The sequence below is a fragment of the Echeneis naucrates genome, chromosome 6 (genome assembly GCF_900963305.1).
Source record: "Echeneis naucrates chromosome 6, fEcheNa1.1, whole genome shotgun sequence".
Taxonomy (NCBI): Eukaryota; Metazoa; Chordata; class Actinopteri; order Carangiformes; family Echeneidae; genus Echeneis; species Echeneis naucrates.
Window position 1 is genome coordinate 15,468,896 of NC_042516.1, and position 22,041 is coordinate 15,490,936.

The 22,041-nt window shown below is 42.1% G+C and overlaps 1 protein-coding gene across 4 annotated transcripts; it reads left to right on the top strand.

Annotated features, from left to right (window-relative positions):
* Positions 1-1,721: 1,721 nt before the first annotated feature.
* zbtb7b (zinc finger and BTB domain containing 7B) lies at positions 1,722-21,885 on the top strand. 4 transcript variants are annotated; one of them, XM_029505259.1, is made up of 4 exons: positions 1,722-2,139; positions 3,949-4,074; positions 17,472-18,550; positions 18,695-21,885. In XM_029505259.1, exons 3-4 carry the CDS (start codon positions 17,478-17,480, stop codon positions 19,323-19,325), a joined length of 1,704 nt encoding a protein of 567 aa, XP_029361119.1. In that variant the 5' UTR covers positions 1,722-2,139; positions 3,949-4,074; positions 17,472-17,477; the 3' UTR covers positions 19,326-21,885. The 4 variants fall into 4 exon arrangements, 2 of the variants coding, with proteins under 2 accessions (XP_029361119.1, XP_029361118.1); XR_003840884.1 differs by lacking the exons at positions 17,472-18,550; positions 18,695-21,885 and adding an exon at positions 12,360-12,496; XR_003840885.1 differs by lacking the exons at positions 17,472-18,550; positions 18,695-21,885 and adding an exon at positions 4,447-4,880.
* Positions 21,886-22,041: the final 156 nt, after the last annotated feature.

Consider the following 22,041-nt stretch of genomic DNA (forward strand, 5'->3'; position numbering starts at 1 on the left):
AATTTGCAGATAAATATTCTAAACCAAAGCAATGACCCATAATAATAAAGGAATTCAATTAGCTTCACATTAACCCACAACAATCCTGAAATGCTGCTGTGGCACGAGTTCCAGCATCAATAATAATCATTCATAATAATGTCAGGGTTCATTGTGCTGCATAATGAGTCTTGTCTTTGATGCTTTAAGGACAGTTTGGTGGAGGTAATGCCTTTTATCTTGCATGACTTTGATTTTAAATTATTCTCTTAATTTGTAATAAGATACAGTTACTCTATAGTCAGAATATTCCGTGTTTATCATCTCATAAGACATGACTCCATGGAGGCCTCGACCAGCTGAGAAGCTCTGCTCTAAGACAAACTGAGGAGCTGCATCTATGGAACATGAGCGCCACATGTAGTTTTAGGTCTTGGCAGATCGACCACAGAAAAAGCACAGATTTGGGGGGGTGGTAAAGGGTGGGCTGGCTGAACTCACCGCAAAATTATATATAGACTTCCTGCACTCTTACTTCAAACCCACCACGACACAATCCAGGAGCAACAGTTGACGGGGACGAGATTCAGATCTTTGAAAGAGCGAGGTGATTCCCAGCCCCATAACCACTTCAAACAGGATACATGTGCCCAAATCTGCAGGCTGAGTTTGTCTGCTGCGAAACGAGGCTGCTGTTAAGTGTCAGTACATGTGTCACCTGAATACTTATATATATACCTCCCTCCTCTCTCTATGGAAACAAGTTTTCTCATATAAGACATGGTTTTTTGTGATCTTACAGAGGCCATGTTTGTGTTGTCTTTTGTTGCTTCTCTTAACTGATTCACAAAAAGTCATCAGCATTAAAAAGTCCCTGGTGATCTAGTGTTGCCCTTTTCTGCCCTCGCAATGGATGTGACACATCCTCTGTGAGTTTCATTTATCATAGCAGGTTCCGCTTAACTTGACTCAGCCTCAGGCACGACCGTCGCCTGGAGCCGGTATCTGTGCTGGCTGCGGGCGGACGGCTCCAGATGGCTTTTGAGGGAATATAGCTGAGTCATGAGGAGGGGCTGCACTGAGGCTATTTCCACTGAAAATGCGTTCACATAGTCGAAGCAATAGGCAGATATCCCTCAATCCGCTTTCGCTGGCCGCGGTACCCGAGCCACCTCTGCGCGGTGATGCCCGGAGGAGAGGAAGAGGAGGAGGAGAGGAGGAGAGGAGAGGAGGGGAGGGGAGGAGAGGAGGAGAGGAGAGGAGGGGAGGAGGAGAGGAGAGGAGGGGAGGAGAGGAGAGGAGGAGAGGAGGGGAGGAGGAGACGAGAGGAGGAGAGGAGAGGAGGAGGAGAGGAGAGGAGAGGAGAGGAGAGGAGGAGGAGAGGAGGGGAGGAGGAGAGGAGAGGAGAGGAGGGGAGGAGAGGAGGAGGAGAGGAGGGGAGGGGAGGAGGAGAGGAGAGGAGGAGAGGAGAGGAGGAGGAGAGGAGGGGAGGGGAGGAGGAGAGGAGGGGAGGGGAGGAGGAGGAGAGGGGTCTGCAAAGTCTGCCCACCTCTCCTCCCTCCGGCCAAAGGACACCGCCGCCGGCCTATCGCACCTCACCGCAGCCAGACACCCCCCCCACACACACATATACACACACACGCACACACACGCACACAAACACTCACACACACACACTCACACTCACTCACTCCTCCTTCTCTCCTGTGCCCTGCCCACCCCGGCGGTCTCTTCTCCTGCCCTGCCAGAGCCAATCCGCGGCTGGGTGTAAGTAGGGCAAGCCGCTTCCTGGTTCTCAGAAAGGAGGAGCCGGGAGTGGGAGTGGGCCAGCGGAGGACAGCGAGCCGACAGGGGGGTCAGAGCAGCCCTGAGAGCCGGCGGTCTGCAGACAGAGGAGCGGACAGAGCACCGAGAAGGAAAGCGACGACGCGCTGTTCTGCTGGGGGCAGAAAAAGAAAAAGTCCGGGCTGTCGACGGCCGAGGACGGAGGGAGCAGCGGAAAAGAAAGGACCGGAGCTGCAAGAGTAAAGAAGAAGAAGAAGAAGAAGAAGAAGAAGAAGTTAGAAGAAGTCGGCAGGGAGGGACGAAATAATCCAGGAAGTGTGGAGGCCGGTCAGGTGGGAGGCGACGAGTCAGGACAGGTGCCGCACTGGCGCTCAGGTAAGCGCTTCACCTGCCTGCAGCCGAAATCTCCCACTTAGGACGCATGTTTGGGTTGAATGTGTTTACCATGACAGAGCCGGCTCGCCTGTATCTCCAGCCTCCCCCTCCTCCCCCTCCCCCCCTCCCCCTCCCTCAGCTGTGATCGGGGTCACGGGAGGACTACCCACGTCACGGGTATTCGGTAACTCCTCTCGACATTTATTCCCCTTTATTATACAAGCGGTGCGCGTCAAGACTTTTTAGGCGCTCCGAATGAAAGGTGTGGGCTGTGTGTTGGAGCAGGTGCCTCCGCCGCGGCCCAGGTGAGAGAGAGCGGGGTCGGCGGGTACGTTTCTGGAGAATGCTAATTATAGCCGAGAACACCGGCTGACATCCAAAACCTAACCTGCTCTCACGCACATTACCTGCCTCTCTGCCGCTCATGGGCACGCAGGATCTGTTGGATTTAGCCTCCTGCACCTAAATGAGCTCCCTTCAGTGGTCTGTTAATCATCATCATCATCATCATCATCATACTCCCCATGGCGCACCCAGTGTTTTATTTTAATCCCGGCACTCTCCTGTGTTACAATAGGATGTTCTCAGGCTGTAATGTTAGGTTAAGGCCTCTGCCTGTCTATGCCAGTGGGCTTTTGTGTGTCATTACAGAGGTAGATGTGTGTGTAGCTGACTCGCCCCTCTGACCGACCGGCCTAACAAGCTCAACTGGCTTCAGTTTGGTTTCCCGGTGTGGGGCACAGCCTGCTTCGGTAAATCTTTAGGAGTCCATGCAGGGAGTTAATGTCTCATGTCTTCTAGGCTCAGGTGATGTCAAATTAGTTTTTGTTTTTTTGTTTTGCTCCCTGGCTCACCTCTCAGTCTGAAGACCGGAGTGGGTGGCTGACACATTGGCTACAACCTCAAGCTGTGGGCAAAGTTTTGACTGAAGGCAATGAAAGTCTCCATTATTTTTGTTTTCTTTGTCTCGCTGTCTTAGAGCTTTGCCATTGTGCCAGGCTTACATACCACCATCCTGCGAATGGACATTTCTAATGGTTCCTCTTACTGGGGTGGTTTCCCACACATGGAAGAGCCATCAGAGTTTTGAAATAAATCCTTGATGCCAGCTCTCTTCGCCCCAACTTTGTCTGCAACATAATTAGACATCTGCACTTCATCCCCCATTCGTGCTGTCCTGGCATGACCTCTGTCTCCCTCTGCTTTCCACAGGCCCAGCTCTTTCTTTATAATTGCTGATAGCTATGTTTGCTCTAACACCTCACCAATATATGTTTAATGATCTTACAGACCTGTGATGATTTTTTTCACCTTCCTAGACCTTTGGATTATTTCTCAAAGCTCTTCGGAAATTATAAAAATCTTTACGTCATTACTCCTGTACAGTATGGTATTTATCATTTTCACAGCAATACGTAGGGGTGTGTGTGTGTGTGTGTGTGGGCTTTCCCAACTCTGCTGAACTTCTTTTCATAAGAAGTCAAAGTAGGAAGCGGTCGGTTTCATTCGGCGTCTTTTACAAGAACCCCCCACTCCACTCCAAATTACATCTGATGCATTAAATGATAGCGTGTGGGAGTTTCTGTGTTCATCCACATGCACTGTAATCGAACTGCAACCTGTTTCGCAAATGAAAGGACAACAAGATTTCTTTGTCAGCACTTTGTCTTTCTTTGGTATCATATCATCGTGCCTCCCATCTCTGTTCACGCTTAGGAGTGCGACTCTTTGCACCCCTTTTTTAATTAAATAACACTCAAATTAAATCAGGTTTATATTTTTTTAAAAGCACCTTTTCTTTTCCTTCAGGTATATGACCTCTGCCATCGCCTGAACAAAAAACCAAAGAGCAGGGAGGTGATTGAGCGATCGAGAGAGAGAGAGAGAGAGAGAGAGAGAAAGTCACCCATCTCTTCCTGGGTTTATGGACTGGAGGTAAGACCGACACACCATATCTGATGCACCCTAAATCTCAGAAATAGTCTTATTATCCTTACCAACACATTTTTATTTACGTTGTCAACATCTTAGCAAGTGCCCTGTACTAAAAAAAAAAAGTTAGCTTATAAACGTACGAAGGAAAGCGATCATCTTTATCTATAACCTTAGGAACAGTCTACTGAACGCTTGTAAAGGCAGGAGGTGCTTCAGGAGGCAGGTTGAAACAGAGGGAACAACCTTACAGTGTTGCTGTTGTGTTAACATGAAAAGTGACAAATGTAAGAAACTAAAGAAACTAGAGAAAGTCACACATTTGAACAGTCCCAGTGTGAAAAACTGGTGTGAATGTCGCATTGTTGGTTTCAGAAAGCTGTGGTGGGAGGAGGTTTCCACAGATATTAGGCCAATTACCAAGCAGTGAAGTATACAGGTGTCTCAGCATCGCCATAATGAAAAATGCCCGCTGCCAAAGACTCTGATGGGGTTCAGCACCTGTTTCTACACAGTCATAAAATCACAATTAATGTGAAGAATAATTGAGATGAAGATGGTTGTAAAAAGTGGCTGTGCTTGTCAGTCTCAGGGAGACATTCATAATCGGCACACTGACTTTGAGGAGGTGCGTGTTGAGAGTGAGTTCAGAAGCTTTTTAAGGATTTTACAGAAACCTTGTTTGAAGCACACAGGAACATTTGAGATGATTTTGTGTACAAGCTTGACTTTTATTCAGGTCATATGAAATTTAATAACAGGGGAGTGGAGATAACAGATGAAAACCGGTCTTAACACAATGATTTTAAGTTATTTGCATAATTTTTTTTTTTTTTTTTTGCTTGCTTGTTTGTTAAACTGAAGTGTTTGCTTAAAGCTACATGTTAAATTTACAACATTTAGCACTGATCAATTATTAGCTGTAACGTTTAAGAAGTTGTTTCACTTTCTTGTTAAGTCTGCATGATATGCAAATAATAATAATAACAATAATAATATTGCGACAGTTGTGGCAGATAATCTGATTGCGATATGATTTCGGTTGGAAATTTTTTTTTTGCATGTCATTTTTGCTGAATTTTTTTGAAATGATGATGATAATGCAATATCTATTGGGTCATAACCTATAATAAGTAAAACTATTTGTAGACCAGAGTGCCTCTGTAGCAATGTAATGCTAACAATGTTTGCTAACATTTTACACTAAATCCACAGAATTGTAGCTCTTGGTGTTTTTTGCAGCTCCTATACTCTTCCTCTGGCACTTGGCATATTGTGATGTCAGTAAAATTTTGATTAAATGCATAGTCTTTTGTTGTTATGTGCTAAAAACATCACATTGTAACCGTGTAAAATAAACATGAACGCATCATATCCTAAAGTGATAACGTTAGCTTTCTTTCCCAAACCCAGTAGGTCCGGTCATCTAAAAACCTGTCCAACCATGAAATTTAAGTGCAATATATCAAATAACACACTGTCAAGTCCAATAATACCTAAGTGATTGAAAACAGACTGAGATGATTTGAGAGTCCCTTTATATAACACAAATAAAGTGCTGCGTTTTTCCAAAAGAGAACAATAAATTCCTGATACAGAACATCCAGAGAAGCCAAACCAGTATCTGCTTTATGGAGACAATCATATTTTTGCTCTTCTGACAATTTATTCCACAAATACGTTGTTGGTGGGGCACTGATGGTTACAAAGGGTGGGAGGGGCTTCTTGAAAACATTTCTTGTCCTTGGAAAAACAATATGAGCTGAATAAATTGGTCAAGCAGTTAAATATTTTATAGGCAACCTGGAAGTTAACTCCTCTGTGGTTTGTTGGCTTCAGACGCTCTATACCAGCTGGGCCAGGAATGATGCCAAAATAAAGTCTTGTATTTTAAATGGACTGATATTATCTGTATAGTTTTACTGTTATTGTTATCGAATAATAATAAGAATAAACAAAAAGTAACAGTGCTTTTGTTAAGTTTTAAATCTTATTTGGACAATGGTAGAGTAAATTACACAGAGAGAACACATCACACAACAGCCTTTTCAGCCTCAGGCAAGCATTATTATTTAAAAACCTGCAATTAAAATGCAAAAAATATGAATTTTAAGTCACGGATATGATTATGTTTCTGTAATGAAAGCACATTTTCTGACCCCTGTAAGCAATCATCCAATTCATTAGGGCACACAAGAGGTTTGAGAAATCACAAATATTTACGAGTAGTATATTTAACCCCACAGAATAATGGTTTAAGAAGTGTACGTGTTTTATCTGTCACCCACAATCATTTCTCGTGCTTGTTATCAAAGTTGAATTGTAAAGCTCAACCGCAGAAACCCACTGCTCAAACATATTTATTTCCATGTGTAGGACTTGAAAGTTTACATCACACAGCAACAAAAAAACAACAACACAAAAATGTCTGTGATATTCCTATGTTCCGATGATCAACAACCTTTTGAGCTGAATACGCTCAACAACAAAGGTGTTAAAATGGGAACTTTTACTGACGTTAGAATCAGTTGGCACTGTCAACTACACTGGACAAACCCAACCGACTGTAATTTAGTGTAACAGCGGTTCTTATTCCAGCATGCAAATTAATATAATCTTATTTTAATTCAATTCAGTGTTATTTTTACAAGTAAATTTGGATTTAAGCCATCTCGATTGCTGTTGATACTCATTACTGTAGAAGCAGCAGAAAAATTTCTTTCCTGCTAAACTGCAAATTCAATCATTTAAATCCTCCCACACAACTTCACAATATTTGGCTGCGCGAAATTGCCAAAAGAGCAAAGTTACATTTAGTTACTGACGCTTGCTCTCCTACTCAGAATTGAATTTGTTCATGTGGTGGGCAAGTTGGTTTGACATGTGACCATGGCTTTGCTGGAGTGTGACTGGTGACTACCATGTGTCTGTGAACTAGTGGGGAGGGGAAGTGACATTGAGTGGTCCGCCAGAAGAGGAACACACACACACACACACACACACACACACACACACACACACACACACTCACTCACTCCAAACACATGTGTACATATCGACATGCCTATACATGCATGCATAGAGTTCCAGTAAATGCTTTAATTAGGGCATGTGAGCCCAGATAAATTCCCCCTTTTCAGACATACATCTTTCAGTTTCATACAAACCGACTGAGTGGGAGGAAGGTAGGAACATGGGGGAAGACAAAGAGAGAATGAAGGAGGGAGTGTGTGATTGGGAGTTGAAAGAAGTAAAGTTTGCTTTCCTGGCCCCAAATATTTGATGATGTTTTCAGGTGAAAATCTGTCTTTTCTCTGCGTTCCAGTGTCCAGCGTCCTCTGTTTTCACCGTATATGGCAGATATTTCTACACATTCAGTAATGACATGGGGGTGACTGCACAGTGTCCATAACCAGTCTGTCACTGCTGCTGCTGCAGTTGAGTCTTGCCCCCACTTCATCTGTGTCAATAGAGGAAGTTATGTATGTGCCATTTCCTCTTTTCAGTCATGAGTTTCTGTAGCATTTGACAGCCCTCCCTCGCTCTCGACCACCAGCTTCGTGGCCCACGCCACCCAGCTTTAACCAATCAGCAGGTGGTCATGAATCTTCTTCTTGTAAAAAGACGGAGAAGATAGAGGAAAAAAAGTAGTCATGAGAAACAGCTACAGGCTTATGAAGTGATCATGATTCAGCTCTGCTTGTAACGGTGCAATTGTTTCTGTACACATTGAGCAGGCGGTTATCATAAATAGAGTGAGATGACACTTCAGGGAAAGTGAGAATACACCCATAGATGAGGAGGCAAAGGGAGTCAATGATGCTGAAACTGACCCCTTTCATGATGCCGTTCAAGGGGGAACCCAAACACGCCACCGTTTTGGAAAAAAATAAACTAGCTTTTTGTTTTGTTCATGTTAAAAAAAAAAAAAAAATCAAGCCTGATTTTTCTTGTAGAACAGGACACGACTCATCATCGACCTTTCATCTGTGAAAGATAATAAATAATATCTTTGTTGTGAGGCATCCACCAGAGCTTATCAGTTAGTAGAACTTTGTGTCTGCCAACATTTTAGCGTTTTCTGATGCTTTTCCTTACGTTTCTAACACCGTGACGATGCACTTGTGCAACTTGTCAGTCGGACCACAAGTCCCTCACACAATGCATGGACTGTAGTTACCAAAAACGAAGTCTCCGCCCCTCCCTGCATCAGCGCCACACTGCAAAGCTGATTTGGCAGGAAGGTGACACATCACTCAACCATGTCCTTTACATTTTTCTCTTTCTCTGCTCCCACAAAAGTAAAATATTTATTTATCTTTCTGTCTTTTGCTTAATTTTTCCTAGAACTGATTTTGCTTCATTAGACAGTGGTAGTTTACTTTGACTTCCATTTATCTTTCCATCTGTACCTAGTGGTCGACCATCTGAGCACAGGAAGAGGAAACTGATCAGGATCAGTTAGTTTTGCGACATTTCTTTCTCTTTCTCTTAGTATGTGTGTTGGTCTATAGCTTTTGCAATATCTTCCTCTACAACGGGAGGTCATCTATGTGGGAGATCAGCAGTTGATGAGACCCTCCCAACGATGTGGCAATTTAATGTAATTGACACACACTTATGACTGCTAACAGTATGTAGTATGCAGTATTATGAGCTGAAATTCAATTTAAAAACTTGATTTGTTGATTTCCATATTCAGTTATTTATCATGTTTTTCTGTGAGACACTTTTATTTCCTTGATTCAATCATTGCTTGGGTCTGTTTGGGTGCAGGAAATCCAGACTGATGAACTTTAAATACACGTAATTGTCGTTGATCTCATCCTCAGCCCATCCCACCCAGGGACGCTCTACTGCTCGCCACCTCCTAATTCCCAATTAACCCACCACCAACAAAATATACAAATAGTTGTCTCTATAACTTCTCATTTGCCCATGCCTGCCTACACTAATCACAGCCAATATTTTTTTTTTTACCTCACTTTATCTTTTTTTTTTTTTTTGACAAAACCCAAAGTGTTTTGTAACACACGTGAAACTAGATAACAGCAATCCCAGAATTTAACCATCACCTATTAATGAATACTACTCAAATGAAGAATAGCATAAAGGCTATTTTTTGCATATTTATCTGGTATTGAGAAAATTACAACATATTTGCTCAGTAACCTTTTACATAATACATATCCAAATAATATTGCCATTCTATCACCCTACAAATGTCTTCACAAAGAAAGTTAAAAAGAACAACACAGCCTTTTGTTTCTGGTGTCTTTTAGACATTAAACTGAATGTCTTTATTTATATATGTATAAATAACATACACATACATATATATATATATATATATATATATATATATATATATATATATATACAGTATGTATGTGTATGTATATAAATATACACACACACACACACACACACACACATATACATATACATACATATATATATATGTATATGAAGAATTCATTTAGTTTACTCCCAGTGTAAATAAAAGCAGCAAACTTGAGGATAATTGGGCTGTGCTTGGTGTTCTACTCCACAATTACACCTACACACTCTGGTTGAATCATGGACGACATGTTAAAACACCCCCACTGAGTTACAGTAAGGATACTGATAAATGACTGTGTGCCTGACAGCGATGATACCCTAATCACCCCCTCTTGGTTTTCATTATAGTTTTTCACATTCAGTGTCATCAGTGTCGAATTCTCAGATAGGGTTTTATAAATTTATATACATGTCACTCTCAATAAGTGATTCACCTACACATCTTGTCACCACCTCAGTGTATCACACACACACACACACACAGTGTTGGGGGTTGAAAATGCTGACCAGATAAGGAGGTAGAGAACAGTGTGAAACTACTCTGTCAGCATGCCTCCTCTCACATCTGTGTGTGTTCTCCATCTTAGGTTGAAACTCCCTTTTGGTGATTCTAATGATAGAGGTGGCTGCTACCACATCTCTCCCTCAGACATCTGCACACAAACACACACACACACACCTGCAAAGACTCTTGCTACTTCCTGTGCTTGCACACGTGTTCACCTCTTGCTTGATTGCCCTGTTTATCTCCTAGTTGTCATGTCACAGTTCCTCTCCCTTCTCTTTTTCTGTCTCCCCCCTTCCTCTCCCCTTGTAACTTAACTCTCTCTGCTCTTGTTTCATGTCTCCTTGCAAACACAGATTGTTCGAGACTGGGACTAGATTTTCCTGTCTTAACGCTCCCCTCCATTCTGCTTTATCTTTCAGAGTATCTCTACACCCACTCTCCATTCAGTCACTCACTCACTCTCATGTTTTCTCCTCCCCCATGCCATTCTTTTTCTTGTGTGATTTCTAAGAACATGTGTGTTTTTAGAAAACATACCTCCCTCATGTTCCTTTTGCTGCCTCTTCTGAAATCTCAGACAGTTTTCCTCTTTCCAACCTCAAATTGATTTCTTTTCCTGCTCCTGTTCTCACCTCTGTTCACTGCAGCAAACACAACAAACATCTTACACATTATAGTCATTTCATAAAAAACACATAACCTTTTATTTAATTATTTTTATGCAGAACTGATTTTGGTGTAGTGAGTGTAAATGTGCACAGTACGGTTCCTCAGCTGTGAAGTATTTAAGAAAAAATTATATTTTAAGTTTTCAATTCAAAAACTTTTAAAAAATGATTTTTTTTTTTTTTTTACTAAATTGTCAAGTTTTCAAGTGAGTTAGCAAGCTCAAAAGTAAAAAAAAAAAAAATCTGACAAAACAAACCAGAAAAAACACACAAATCACAGGAATCATAAATACTAAAAAACATGTTTATTGTCTTTTAATATTTGGGTTAAATAAACTGCAAAAATTGTACAAGCATGGGTCCATCCATACTGAAGTAATTTATCATTCTAATCAATTGCTGTGTTTTCCTTTTGTTAAAGTTGGATTACAAGAAAATACTACTACTTATGCTGTTATTTCAGTTATTTGACCGAGTGAACTGCTGTTTATCTTTGCACACAATCTTGCTGTGTGGGAATATCTTGGTCAACCACTTTTCTTTTTCAAAGGTATTTTTTGGGGCTTTGTATGCCTTTTTACTTCAGACGGTAATTGGCAGAGAGGCTGACAGGAAGCGGGAAGTGAAATGGCGGATTGACCTGTAGCATAGTCTGTGTGCGTGCTAACAACTTGACCACCTGTGCTGTCCAGTTTTTCATTTTAACGTATCAGTTTAACGTTTCGGAGATATCTGACTTTGTCAGATTGCCCCCAATCATTCCATTCACATTGATTTGAATTATGAATTCCTGCTTGCAGTGGTGCCAAAAAAGGACCACTAAAGAATTGCACAATTTCACAGTTGTCAAATATGTAAGATAATAAATAATAATAATAATAATAACAACAAAAAAAAATTCCAAGGTGACAGCTAACATGTTAGCTTTGAAAAGATAATCTCCATTGGTGAATATTATGGGGCAGCTCATACATGTTCACCCAAATGTCTTGTCCCATGTGTTGATAAGCTGATTATGCTCAGGTAGATTCACGCTGGTGTTCAGCTCTGGCATGCAAACTGGCTGCTGCTGTAGCTTGCAGTGTAGTGTAGTGTTGTGATGTGGGATGGCGAGGGGATATGGGCCTCCACTCTGCCAACCAAATGAATAATGTAATGTGTTCTTGGAACTAAGACAACAATATACGCATGCGTCTACACACACACACACATACACCATAATGCCCCAGTTAACTGTAAGGACAGAGGAGAGCTGGCTAGCAGGGGCAACAGAAAACAGATCAAACTTTTGCTGACTAACACCGGCTGAATTAACTTCTTTCTTAAAAAAAAAAAAATCCTCCTCTGTGCAGTCATGGCAGGGTGCAATCGTTTTAATTATCGTGATGGTGTCTCAAGTCTTGTCTTTGACAAATTCAAATTGCCAATTCAAATTCTCCCTGGGTGCGTCTGTTTTTATATCTCCTGGTGGGATGCAAATGCCCAGTCCAGAGGAAACTGTTGGGGCGCAGAGCGGGTGGGGCTTGTTTTATTATCCAGCAGAGAGGAGATGTATTATTAGAAGACCCGGATGTGGCCATTTAGTGTGTAGCCTGTATTCATGTTTAGTGTTGAAAATAATCTTTGCTTAAACACGAAGGTTTTGCACACGTATATAGCTCTGTGAGAGAGCAATGCTGGGCTGAACGCTCCAGCTTTGGTTTGGCAGACGAGTGTACTCTCATCTTCTCTCATCCCCCTGTTTCCTCCTCCCCTGCTCTTCCTCACAGAAGGTGTCCCAGTACAACACTCCCCTCACTACCCCAAATAAGTGAGGTGAAAAGAGAGGGCGAAATCTTTGTCTTTGTCAAACCTCAAAAATCTGTTTGTCACTGAGAAGAAAGTGGTGAAAGAAGACGAGTGTGTGGAGGAGAAACGGTATGAATTTGAATCTTACTTTCCATGTTTGATTGCTTTGTTGTTTTTTTTTTTTTTGTTTGTTTTTTTTGAGAGGGGGTAGCGCTGGTTGTATAGCATCATCATTTGTTGTGCTGCGGTTGTGAATAACATCTCAAATATATGATTTCATTTGTAGATGTGTTTGTGTGTCTGTGTTTGCAGTTTCCTTTACTGTAGAGGATGGACAGTTGAACCGTATTTGTGATCATTTTCCTGTTTAAAAAAAAAAAAAATCAGGTGTCAACAGCTTAGAAATTTACCTCAGTTGTGGAATTACAAAACATACGATTTTGGATGTAAAAAAGCTTATTTTTCGCTGCACTTTGTTGAGTCTGCTGTTGCTAACTGTTGACTTTGTTAAAGTCAAAGTAATATCCATCTTGCCTTTCAGACATTTACACACTGCATGTACTGAGAAAACCTTCATGCTCACATTGACCAGCAGACTCACATACAGGGTCACAAACACACACATGTAGAGGCACTTTGGAAAACATCTGACATCAGAATTCATAAAAGCATTTCTCCTTCTACCCCTCAGCCACAGTTTTCTGTGAATAGTATAAAGTCATATTTTCCCCCTTAGTGTTGGAGCCCGATATAATTGAGGTGGACTGGGAAAACTTACAGCCTTTAACGGAAAATAAGAGCCATAAAAATAATAGCAACAGTTCTAGCGCCCGTCATCACCAACACTTCATGCAGTAGGTTTTGTGATACAGTCGTTGAATGGATGGTTTAGCCCGTTTTTATGAGGAATAAATCTTTGTGTGCCAGTTTAGTCAGTCTTGCAGCTGTCATGGTTCTTTCACACAAACGGCTCTCCTTGACTTGCACTCGAGGTGCTAACTGTCATGGCACTAGTACTGGACAGTGTAAGGTGGATTTAAGTTTCCATTTCCTTTTCTGTACAAATGAATCTCCTGCGTATTCCCTTTTAAACCCGTTTCGTTTGGTTTTTGCTTTATTTTATAGTCTGGTCAAAAAGTTCTACATCATAGGCTTCTGTTTTCAAAAGTGGGATTAAAAAGGTTAAAAGTATAAAATTTTCAGGGAAAATCATCAGCATTTTGAGCTTTGATCTGAATAAATCTGCACTGTTGAGAGAGGAAGAGTGTGCACATAATGAAAGCAAGGGATGAGGAAACCGTAGAGTTGCAGAGGAGGTGAATTTCTCTATCGTCAACACAAAGAGTAGGAAGTGAGAACAAAAAAAAAAAAAAAAAGAAATAGATGACTGACAATTGTTGGAAGAATAGCATCCGAACATCGGTAGCATGAAATGCACACAAAGTGAAGAGATTTTAAAAGTTTGTAATATTTTTCAGCAGGAGCTTTTGTGGTTTTGGCAAGAGTAAGAACGGCGCTAAATAACACGCCCAAAAGCAAACAGTGATATCTGTTATTTGACTTAAAGGTATTGAATCTTAATTAAAACTGATATCAACAATTACTATTTGTGGTAACAAATGCATTACATTACAATTGCTTGTAAACTAACATTAGTGTTCTGCGTATAAGGCAAAAACATGTTTGAGGTCTCTGCCTGTGTAACATTGACTACAATGTGTTGCAAGATTCAGCAACTTATGCAGACATGTCCTTGCTTAGCAATAAAAAACCAAAGGTGACAAGAAAGGAGAGGGGGATAAGAACAGTGTGTGTGTGTTTCTGTTTGTACATGTTATGAGGACACAGTATTAAGTGAGTCACATTCTGACGGGCGAAAAATTGATGGGAATCATTGCAACCTTGCAATTTTCCGTACACGTATTAGTTCTAAGGAATATGCCTAAAATAACAAGCTTGAACCACCAACTACCCATGATGTTTTTTTTTTTTTTTTTCGTTTTTTTTTTTCTCCCCTGCACCGGAAATTTAATATGCGTTGTCGTGTGCTCCCTCTAAAACCCCTTTGTGTCTCACTTTTCTGCACTGTTTTACTTAAGATGGCAGTTTTTAGGTTTTGGTGACTTTTCACTTGTGGAAGGTATTTCAGAAAGTTAGCAAACATGATATAGTGTGTATTTATCCAACAGGTCATTATTTGCATGAGTACGGTTTACATGTGGATGTTTTTAAGTGGTTATGGCCTTTGATGGTGCTGTTCAAATGTGACACGATCAACCTGGGATTATGTGTGTTATCAAGTGTACGTGGCATACAAGGCCAAAGGGATGCATTTAAACTTTGTCCTATACAAACTCAGGTGGCGAGTTTACAATTGGATTTTTTTCAATCCATGGTTTCTAGTATATCCTATTGATATTACTGTGCATTTCTCTGAGATGCAAGCCTCAAATAAGAAGTACTGTCGTCATCGTTTACAGATTACCCTTTTAGGTTCAAAGGTTGGAATCATAACCAGTCAATATCTTTGCTTGAAAAATGTCATTATTAAAACAGTCACTGGTATCTTTTTGTCTGTTGACTCTTAGAAAAAACTAAACTTTAATTAATAAATCAATGAACTTGCCACAATAGCTCTAGAATAAAGTAAATGTACAGTAAATGCGAAAATAATGTGTGTGTGTGTAGAAGACAAAGAAAACACATGCCCCTCTACTTCCTCTCTTTTGTGGATCAGCGTGCGCCCCAACACATGCCACCCTTGTTGCCTCAAGCAGAAGAGATAACTTATGAAAACGCTTTGCCTTGAAAAATAACGACACTGAGACCATGCTGTTATTTCATTGCAAGCTGTCATTGACTTTTGGCAATTCAAGTGTAATGTGATACAAATTTCACATTGCTCCTACCTGAATGTTTGTATCTGGGTGTAATATGACTCATAATGGCAATATGATTTTGGTTCTCTGTTGTAATTCAACTTTGATATTATTTGAGTTGACTACTATACTATACTGCTGTATCTGAGGTGATTTTATGCTGCTTTCCTTCCTGCCCAACCAGTTCAGCTAATGTGCGTGGTCTGAATCCTAGAGGTTATTTGTTCTACACCGTCCACAGTCTGATGATGACCCTTCATACACGACACCCCATCTACTTGTTGGGTTCCTTCTCACCACGGAGAGGCTGACGAGGAGATCGTGTTTATCGGAAAGTGTTCGGAAAATGGGCCGTTGGTTTATGGAGAGAGGGGATGCGTAGGCGACTAAGGGGGGAGGGGTATCTTTGAATCTGTCTTTGACGCCGTGCACTTTCTTTAGATACAACAGGAAGGACTGTGTGTGACAGCATGTGCGAAAGGGGTAGACATCCCCAAGGATGAACACTTAACCCCAACGTCTGACAACGAGATCGGTTACGCATCTAAGGCAAGGAGGAAATAGGAAATAAAAGTAGTTTTCAAAGACATAAAGAAAAAAAACGAGCTTTCAACTTAAAGAGTGAAAAGATGGATGCCAAGACACAGACACTGCGGCGCCTTCAGTTGACTGTACCCATGCCCATAAAGATGGGGAAGGTAGGGCTAACGTTTGATTTACCCTCTGGATGTTTTAACTGGTCCTTAGATAAGAACGACAAGGCTTGAATATCGATGGAGTGATGAGACAGATCAAAAAGTTTGAGCTGCATGAAAGTGTTTGCAAGATGTTTATTTTACTGGTTTCACGTTTACTTTTTTCTTCGCTATTATATGGGTGGAGTACATTGATACGTTTCTTCAATAGGCTGGCGTTAAGATCATCACATAACAGGTTAAGCCTAACAATAGTGGGTGGGGGGAACTGCAGATTGGCACGCATTGCACGCATGTGTATTGTAAATGGTTGTGTGCACTTCTGTGCCTGTGCGTGTGTGTTTAATAGGGTGTGTTTTGGAGCAGGTTAGTCAGGTGCATATGCTGTCGTTGTGCAGAGCCCTCTGGGCACTGTATGAACACTATTACTGGATGGCCAGGGGGCTGCCAGTTGCTATGGGAGGGATATGAAGGGCAGGGAGGGGGAATCTGAAGGGCGAGTTGTTTGTGGAAAATCTGGTCTGCTCAGGTGTGTGAGAGATATTGTTGAGCAGAGATATTGTGGACAGGGTGAGGTGTGAGCTTAGGGAGCCAAATAAGGGTGTTGTTGGGTCTTATTACCCGCAGTCCTCATCACATCTCACAAAGAGAAATAAGAAAGGTTACTGTCCTTATTTGACTTGTTCCAGGATTTTTTACCTAAAGCCAACAACGCATACTTCTTGACAAATACCTTTACAAAGAGTGAGCTGACATAAATAATAATAAAAAAAAAAACCATACTGACTGGACTGGATGTACTATATATCAAAGTGTTGTAGGTTTCTCCCATTCCTCATAAAGGTTTGAATTCTGCCATTGCTGTTTTTTCCTTCCTCATTCTTTCACTGGTACTCCCCCCTTTCACCCACTCTGGCCTGTGACTTCCTCCGTCTCCCTTGCTTGCTTGTCTTTCTTGTCTTCCTCTTCCATTCGTCCCTCTCTTTCTTCTCCAGTTATTTTAATCAAACAGCTAATGCTATAAAGGATCACACAGGAATTAACCTACTGCCCTTTGGTTACAACGCCTACAGTCCATAAGTATAATCCTGTATCCTTTGCACGTCATTGCTATCAATCATTTTGTTTTCTTCTACATCGATGATTATTCCTTCTTGTTCTCCTTATTCTATTTTGCCTCTTTTTCTGGCTCAGGGTCTTGCAATCTTCCTCTGATGCCACCCCCCGTCATCTTTCTCACTGGCCAAAATCTATGCCTCATGATTTAGTAAAATAGGGAGAAAGTATGGAGGGATGAGGAAGGGAGGATAAGGGAAGAGAGCTATAGCTAAGCCCGGTTTTAATTGTTCCTCACGTGAAAGAGAATTCTGTTGGTCACGCCACTTTGGCTCTGCTGAACAAGAACACAAAACTAATTCCATCCAGATCAGAAGTAGATGTAGATGACTCTTGATTCAGGTGCAAAACTTGATATTGGTCAGGCAGACCCACTTACCTGATCATTCTCTCTTTCGTGCAGGTGGCAATGTCTCCAGGAGAGGACGGTCTGATTGGGATCCCCTTCCCGGAGCACAGCAATGAGCTCCTGTCCCACCTCAATGACCAGAGAAGGACAGGGCTCCTGTGTGACCTTACGCTGACCTCCCGCGGGGCACGCTACCCTACTCACCGCTCTGTCATGGCAGCCGTCAGTTTGTACTTCCGCCGACTGTTTGGGGCAGAGGTGGGAGGTGGGGAAGGGGCAGGAGGTTTAAGCGTTTGTCAGCTGGACTTCGTTGCACCTGATGCGCTGGATGCCCTGCTGGAGTTTGCTTACACTGCCACCCTGACGATCCCGAGCTCAGGGATGAGAGATGTACTTCAAGGGGCGCAGTTTTTGGGCATCCAGTGTGTGGCTGACGCCTGTAGAGACATCCTGGGGGAGACAGCAGAGGTAGTAGGGGAAACAACAGAGGAGCAGAAAGTTCAACACACAGCTACCAGGCGAATAGGGGAGGGACAGAGTAGCATGGAAAAGGCATCCAGAAGAAAGACAGACAGAAAGAAGGTGAAAAAAATTGGGTTGCATCACAACAGCACCTCAATTTTGAATCCATTGCCTGCTTCTCCCATCTCACACACTTCACCTACATCCGACAGCCTCCGCTCCCCACCGTCTACCCAGCCACCCAGCCCCGAACAGGAAGAGCTCTGCCTCAAGTCTGGCCAGAATGGAGATCCCAGGTCAATCAGAGAGCCAGGAAGAGACCCCACACTAAATGGAGAGCTCCTTCACTGGTTGCAAGACCGTCCACGTATAGCCCACCCACCTCCCCATGTCCCACCCTCCAGTGACAAGCTGTCAGAGGATGATGACATGGAGGGTTTTGTTGATGATGGTATGTTAATGGGCAGCACTTCCATACCTACCTCTGTAGCTGAGCAAGGAGCAGTGACGCCCACAGTGGGAGGGGGGAGGAAGAGGAAGTCTCAGACACCCCAGCAGTGCCCTGTGTGTCAGAAGATCATCCATGGAGCAGGGAAACTGCCCCGACACATGAGGACACACACTGGAGAAAAACCTTTTCAGTGCTCTGCATGTGGAGTTCGTTTCACCCGGTACAGGAAATTCTAATTCAAACCATGTACAAAACAAAAGTATATTACGTATGCTAAATTAACTGAATCTTGAAATCATGTTTGACTCTTAGTGTTTTTCCCATCTTCATTCTACATCTTCCCTCTTCTCTCTTTCTCTCTCAGGAATGACAAGTTGAAAATCCACATGAGGAAACACACAGGTGAACGCCCCTACCCGTGCCCCCACTGCCCCGCCAGGTTTCTTCACTCATATGACCTCAAAAACCACCTATCCCTCCATAGTGGTGCACGACCGTTTGAGTGCCCGCTCTGCCACAAGGCCTTTGCACGAGAAGACCACCTCCAGCGTCACCGCAAGGGACACAGCTGCCTTGAGCTGCGTACCCGTCGGCCCCGGCGTGTTTCTGAGCTTGTAGAGGAGGGGAGGGGAGATGTAGGAAGGAGGGAGCAGTCCAACCCTCTGGAGGCTTTGTCGTCACAGGCCCACTCCTCGACGTATCTCTGCCACTCAATGCTGGATGGTGGGAGTGGGTCTGTTGCCGGCCCTCCACTGATGTTTGAAGGTGATATTGAGAGGGGGCGCTCCCTCGCCCTCCAAGCTCTGGCCCAACTCGGGCATCACAGGCTGGCCCCCTACCCTGAGCTTTTCCTGAGAGGGCTGGAGCTGCGGGGGAGCATGGAAGCAGAGGGAGAAGATCCAGGAGGAACCCGCCCTCCAGTGGCACTGCGCAACCGATGGGCAGACGAAGTAGAGGAGGAAATTGGAGATGAGGAAGTGGGGGAAGAGGAATAGTTTGGAGAGAGAGAGCGAGAGAGTGTGTGTGTGTGTGTGTGTGTGTTAGTGTGCGTCTATGTGGTACAGCATCCACAGTAAAAAAAAAAAAAAATAAATACATAAAAATCAAAAGAAAAAAAATCTCACTCAGGTGGCTGAACTAATGCCCTGCTGCTCCCATGTAGAGAGCGCTTAAAAAGCAAAATGATTTGAAACAAAAAAATATGGAAAACGGGTTTTCTGAGATATTTTAAATGCTTGTCTTCTGGCTCTTGGCAATTGATTTAACTTGTTCTTTAAGTTTTATGTTTCATTTGCTGTTTAACTTAATCAATTTTAGGTTTGAGCTGTTTTCTTTATGATTGCATTTGATTTTTATTTTAATTTTTTTTTTTTTTTTTTTTTGCTGGACATGTGTGTGTTGAGTGTGTGGGTACTGGGATGCTTTTCACTATGCAAACTAAAATCCAGAGCTGCAAGATGGAGGGTTATTTGAGGGTGTATATTTTTAGTTACAACATATGTATTGATTCAGGTGCAATTCAAAAGTCATACCATATAGATCACAAGAATAAGTTTGTGGGCTCACTGTCCTCTGGTGTTTATCAGTGGAAATGCAGTCCCATTAATCTAACTTATTCTGTGCAATGTAAGCAATAATGTTTTTTGTATCTTTTTCTTTTTAGTGGTTGAGTCTTTGCTTTAATTTGGTGCTTAAACCAAAGATTTTAGTTTCAGTTTTTCTTAAATCTAATGTTGACAGGAGTGGAGAGAAGTGAATTGTGGCCAATGTTGGGTTTGAAGAGAAAATCCTTCCCAACTGTTTTAATCGCCATGAGAAAGAATCTTCTTCCATATTTGAGTGTTTCAGAGCTGCAGAGCTCTGAGTTTAATGCCTGACCAAAAGAAACAAAGCTTGGATTAATGAGTTGAGTTTTAATGTTAAAGACAGTTATTTTCCCAAAGACTGGTCTCCAGTATAGCATCGCACTCGTTTCGGTTTCTTGTTTAAAAAAAGAAAAGAAAAGGGGTAAGGTGGGGGTACAAATGAGATGGCTTGCACCCCCCCCTCTTTTTCTCTGTATTTATTTATTTATTTTTATTTATTATCGCTCTTCTGCTGAAACTCCTTTGTGAGACCGGATCCAGGGTTGGACATAGATCAGGGTGTATTTCTAATCTTTAAGTCTTAGAAGAAGCTGCAATGTGCTGGAAGTGTTGGCTGAATATCTCCATTTACCTAAACGCCTTTCCTCAGGCTGCGTGTCTTCTTTTGGTGATTCTTCCTCAAATGCATTCTTTGCACATTTAACCCTGTCAGGTACTGCAAAAACACAGGCACATTCCATCCTCTGGGGCAGAGAGAAGGGAACAGAGCGAAGAAGAAGTCAGGAGGTTTAAAACCTTTGTTGTAACTGGAACACACAATGACTTTGCTGTTTGGTATTTTCATCATGCTTTTCTGTTGTTAAGTCAACATGTATAGTACTGTATTCCATTATTGCATGGCAGTTCCTATAGATCGGCCACCGCTGTGACTAAGGGGCCATTATCTTTTTAGTTGATCTATCTTTGACCAAAAAACCTTTTTCATTTTGTTTTGTTTCTCTGGACCAGTACATTGAGGCTCGTTGCAGGCCATATTGCAATTTTCGAATGGCTTTAAATGACAAGCAGTCGTCTTTTCATTTCTAATCCTCTTGAAACCCATGTAGTCAGAACCTGCTGTAGCAGTCGTGCTGGTCAGACTTTGTGTGCACTATCCGCTCCTTGTTGTGTAGTAAATCATTTTTTATTTCCAATTTATTTGCACTATGAGATTTGAGAGCTTCAAGCCTTTTTGTCTGAATTTCTATCTAGTTTATTAACTCACTCAGTACCATTTAAAATTGTGATTGAAATAGACAGTAGGCCTATTTCCTTAAAACCCACATGCAATGAATAATCTTCCTCCTGTATATTAGAGCAGTTATTGTCAAATGTAATATATATATATATTGGGAGTTGCCTTTTGGTTTTTTGTGCTGCAACTATTCTCAGGAAATCTTGAGCAATGCACTAAGTGATTATACAAACATAAAATGGGAAGAAATTGGTGCTGCAGGGGGATTGACACTCTTCAGGCATAAGGCCAGTAGCTTCAAAATCAGAGATTTGCATTATTTCATTATATCATTTCCTGTTTAAAAACAAAGCATTTAAGCCTATTGTGTGGTTAAAAATGTTGACATCTATTTGTAAATAAAAGAAACTACTGGCCTTACTGGAACCAGTCCCGCTGGAATTGACTGTGTGATACCTGGTCCTGTTCATGAAGGGTGTTGGTGCTCCCAGTCAGAGCTTCGTGAATGAATGAGGGTAACTGATGCCAGCTGTGAAGTGTGTGTTTTTATGTGAGCTGTTTGTTTTCTTGGCTTCGGTGAAGGGACATGGGGTCTGGGATGAGTAGAGGCCCCGCTATCAGGGATACATTTTTGTTTTTCAGTTTTTAGTGGGACCTTCTCAGAGATATGAATTCATTTCCCCATCATTTGTTTCAGTTAATGTAAAGAAAAGAAATAAAGATATCTGAGCTTGCTGTTTTGTTCTGTCATTGTTTTATTTTTGAATGCATATGCACGCGCGCGCACACACACACACACACACACACACACATACTGTGTGTGCCTGCGGCCTACCTGGTCGCACCGGCCGGATGTGACGTGTTTAATCCTCTTAGTTTAATGAAGCTAAA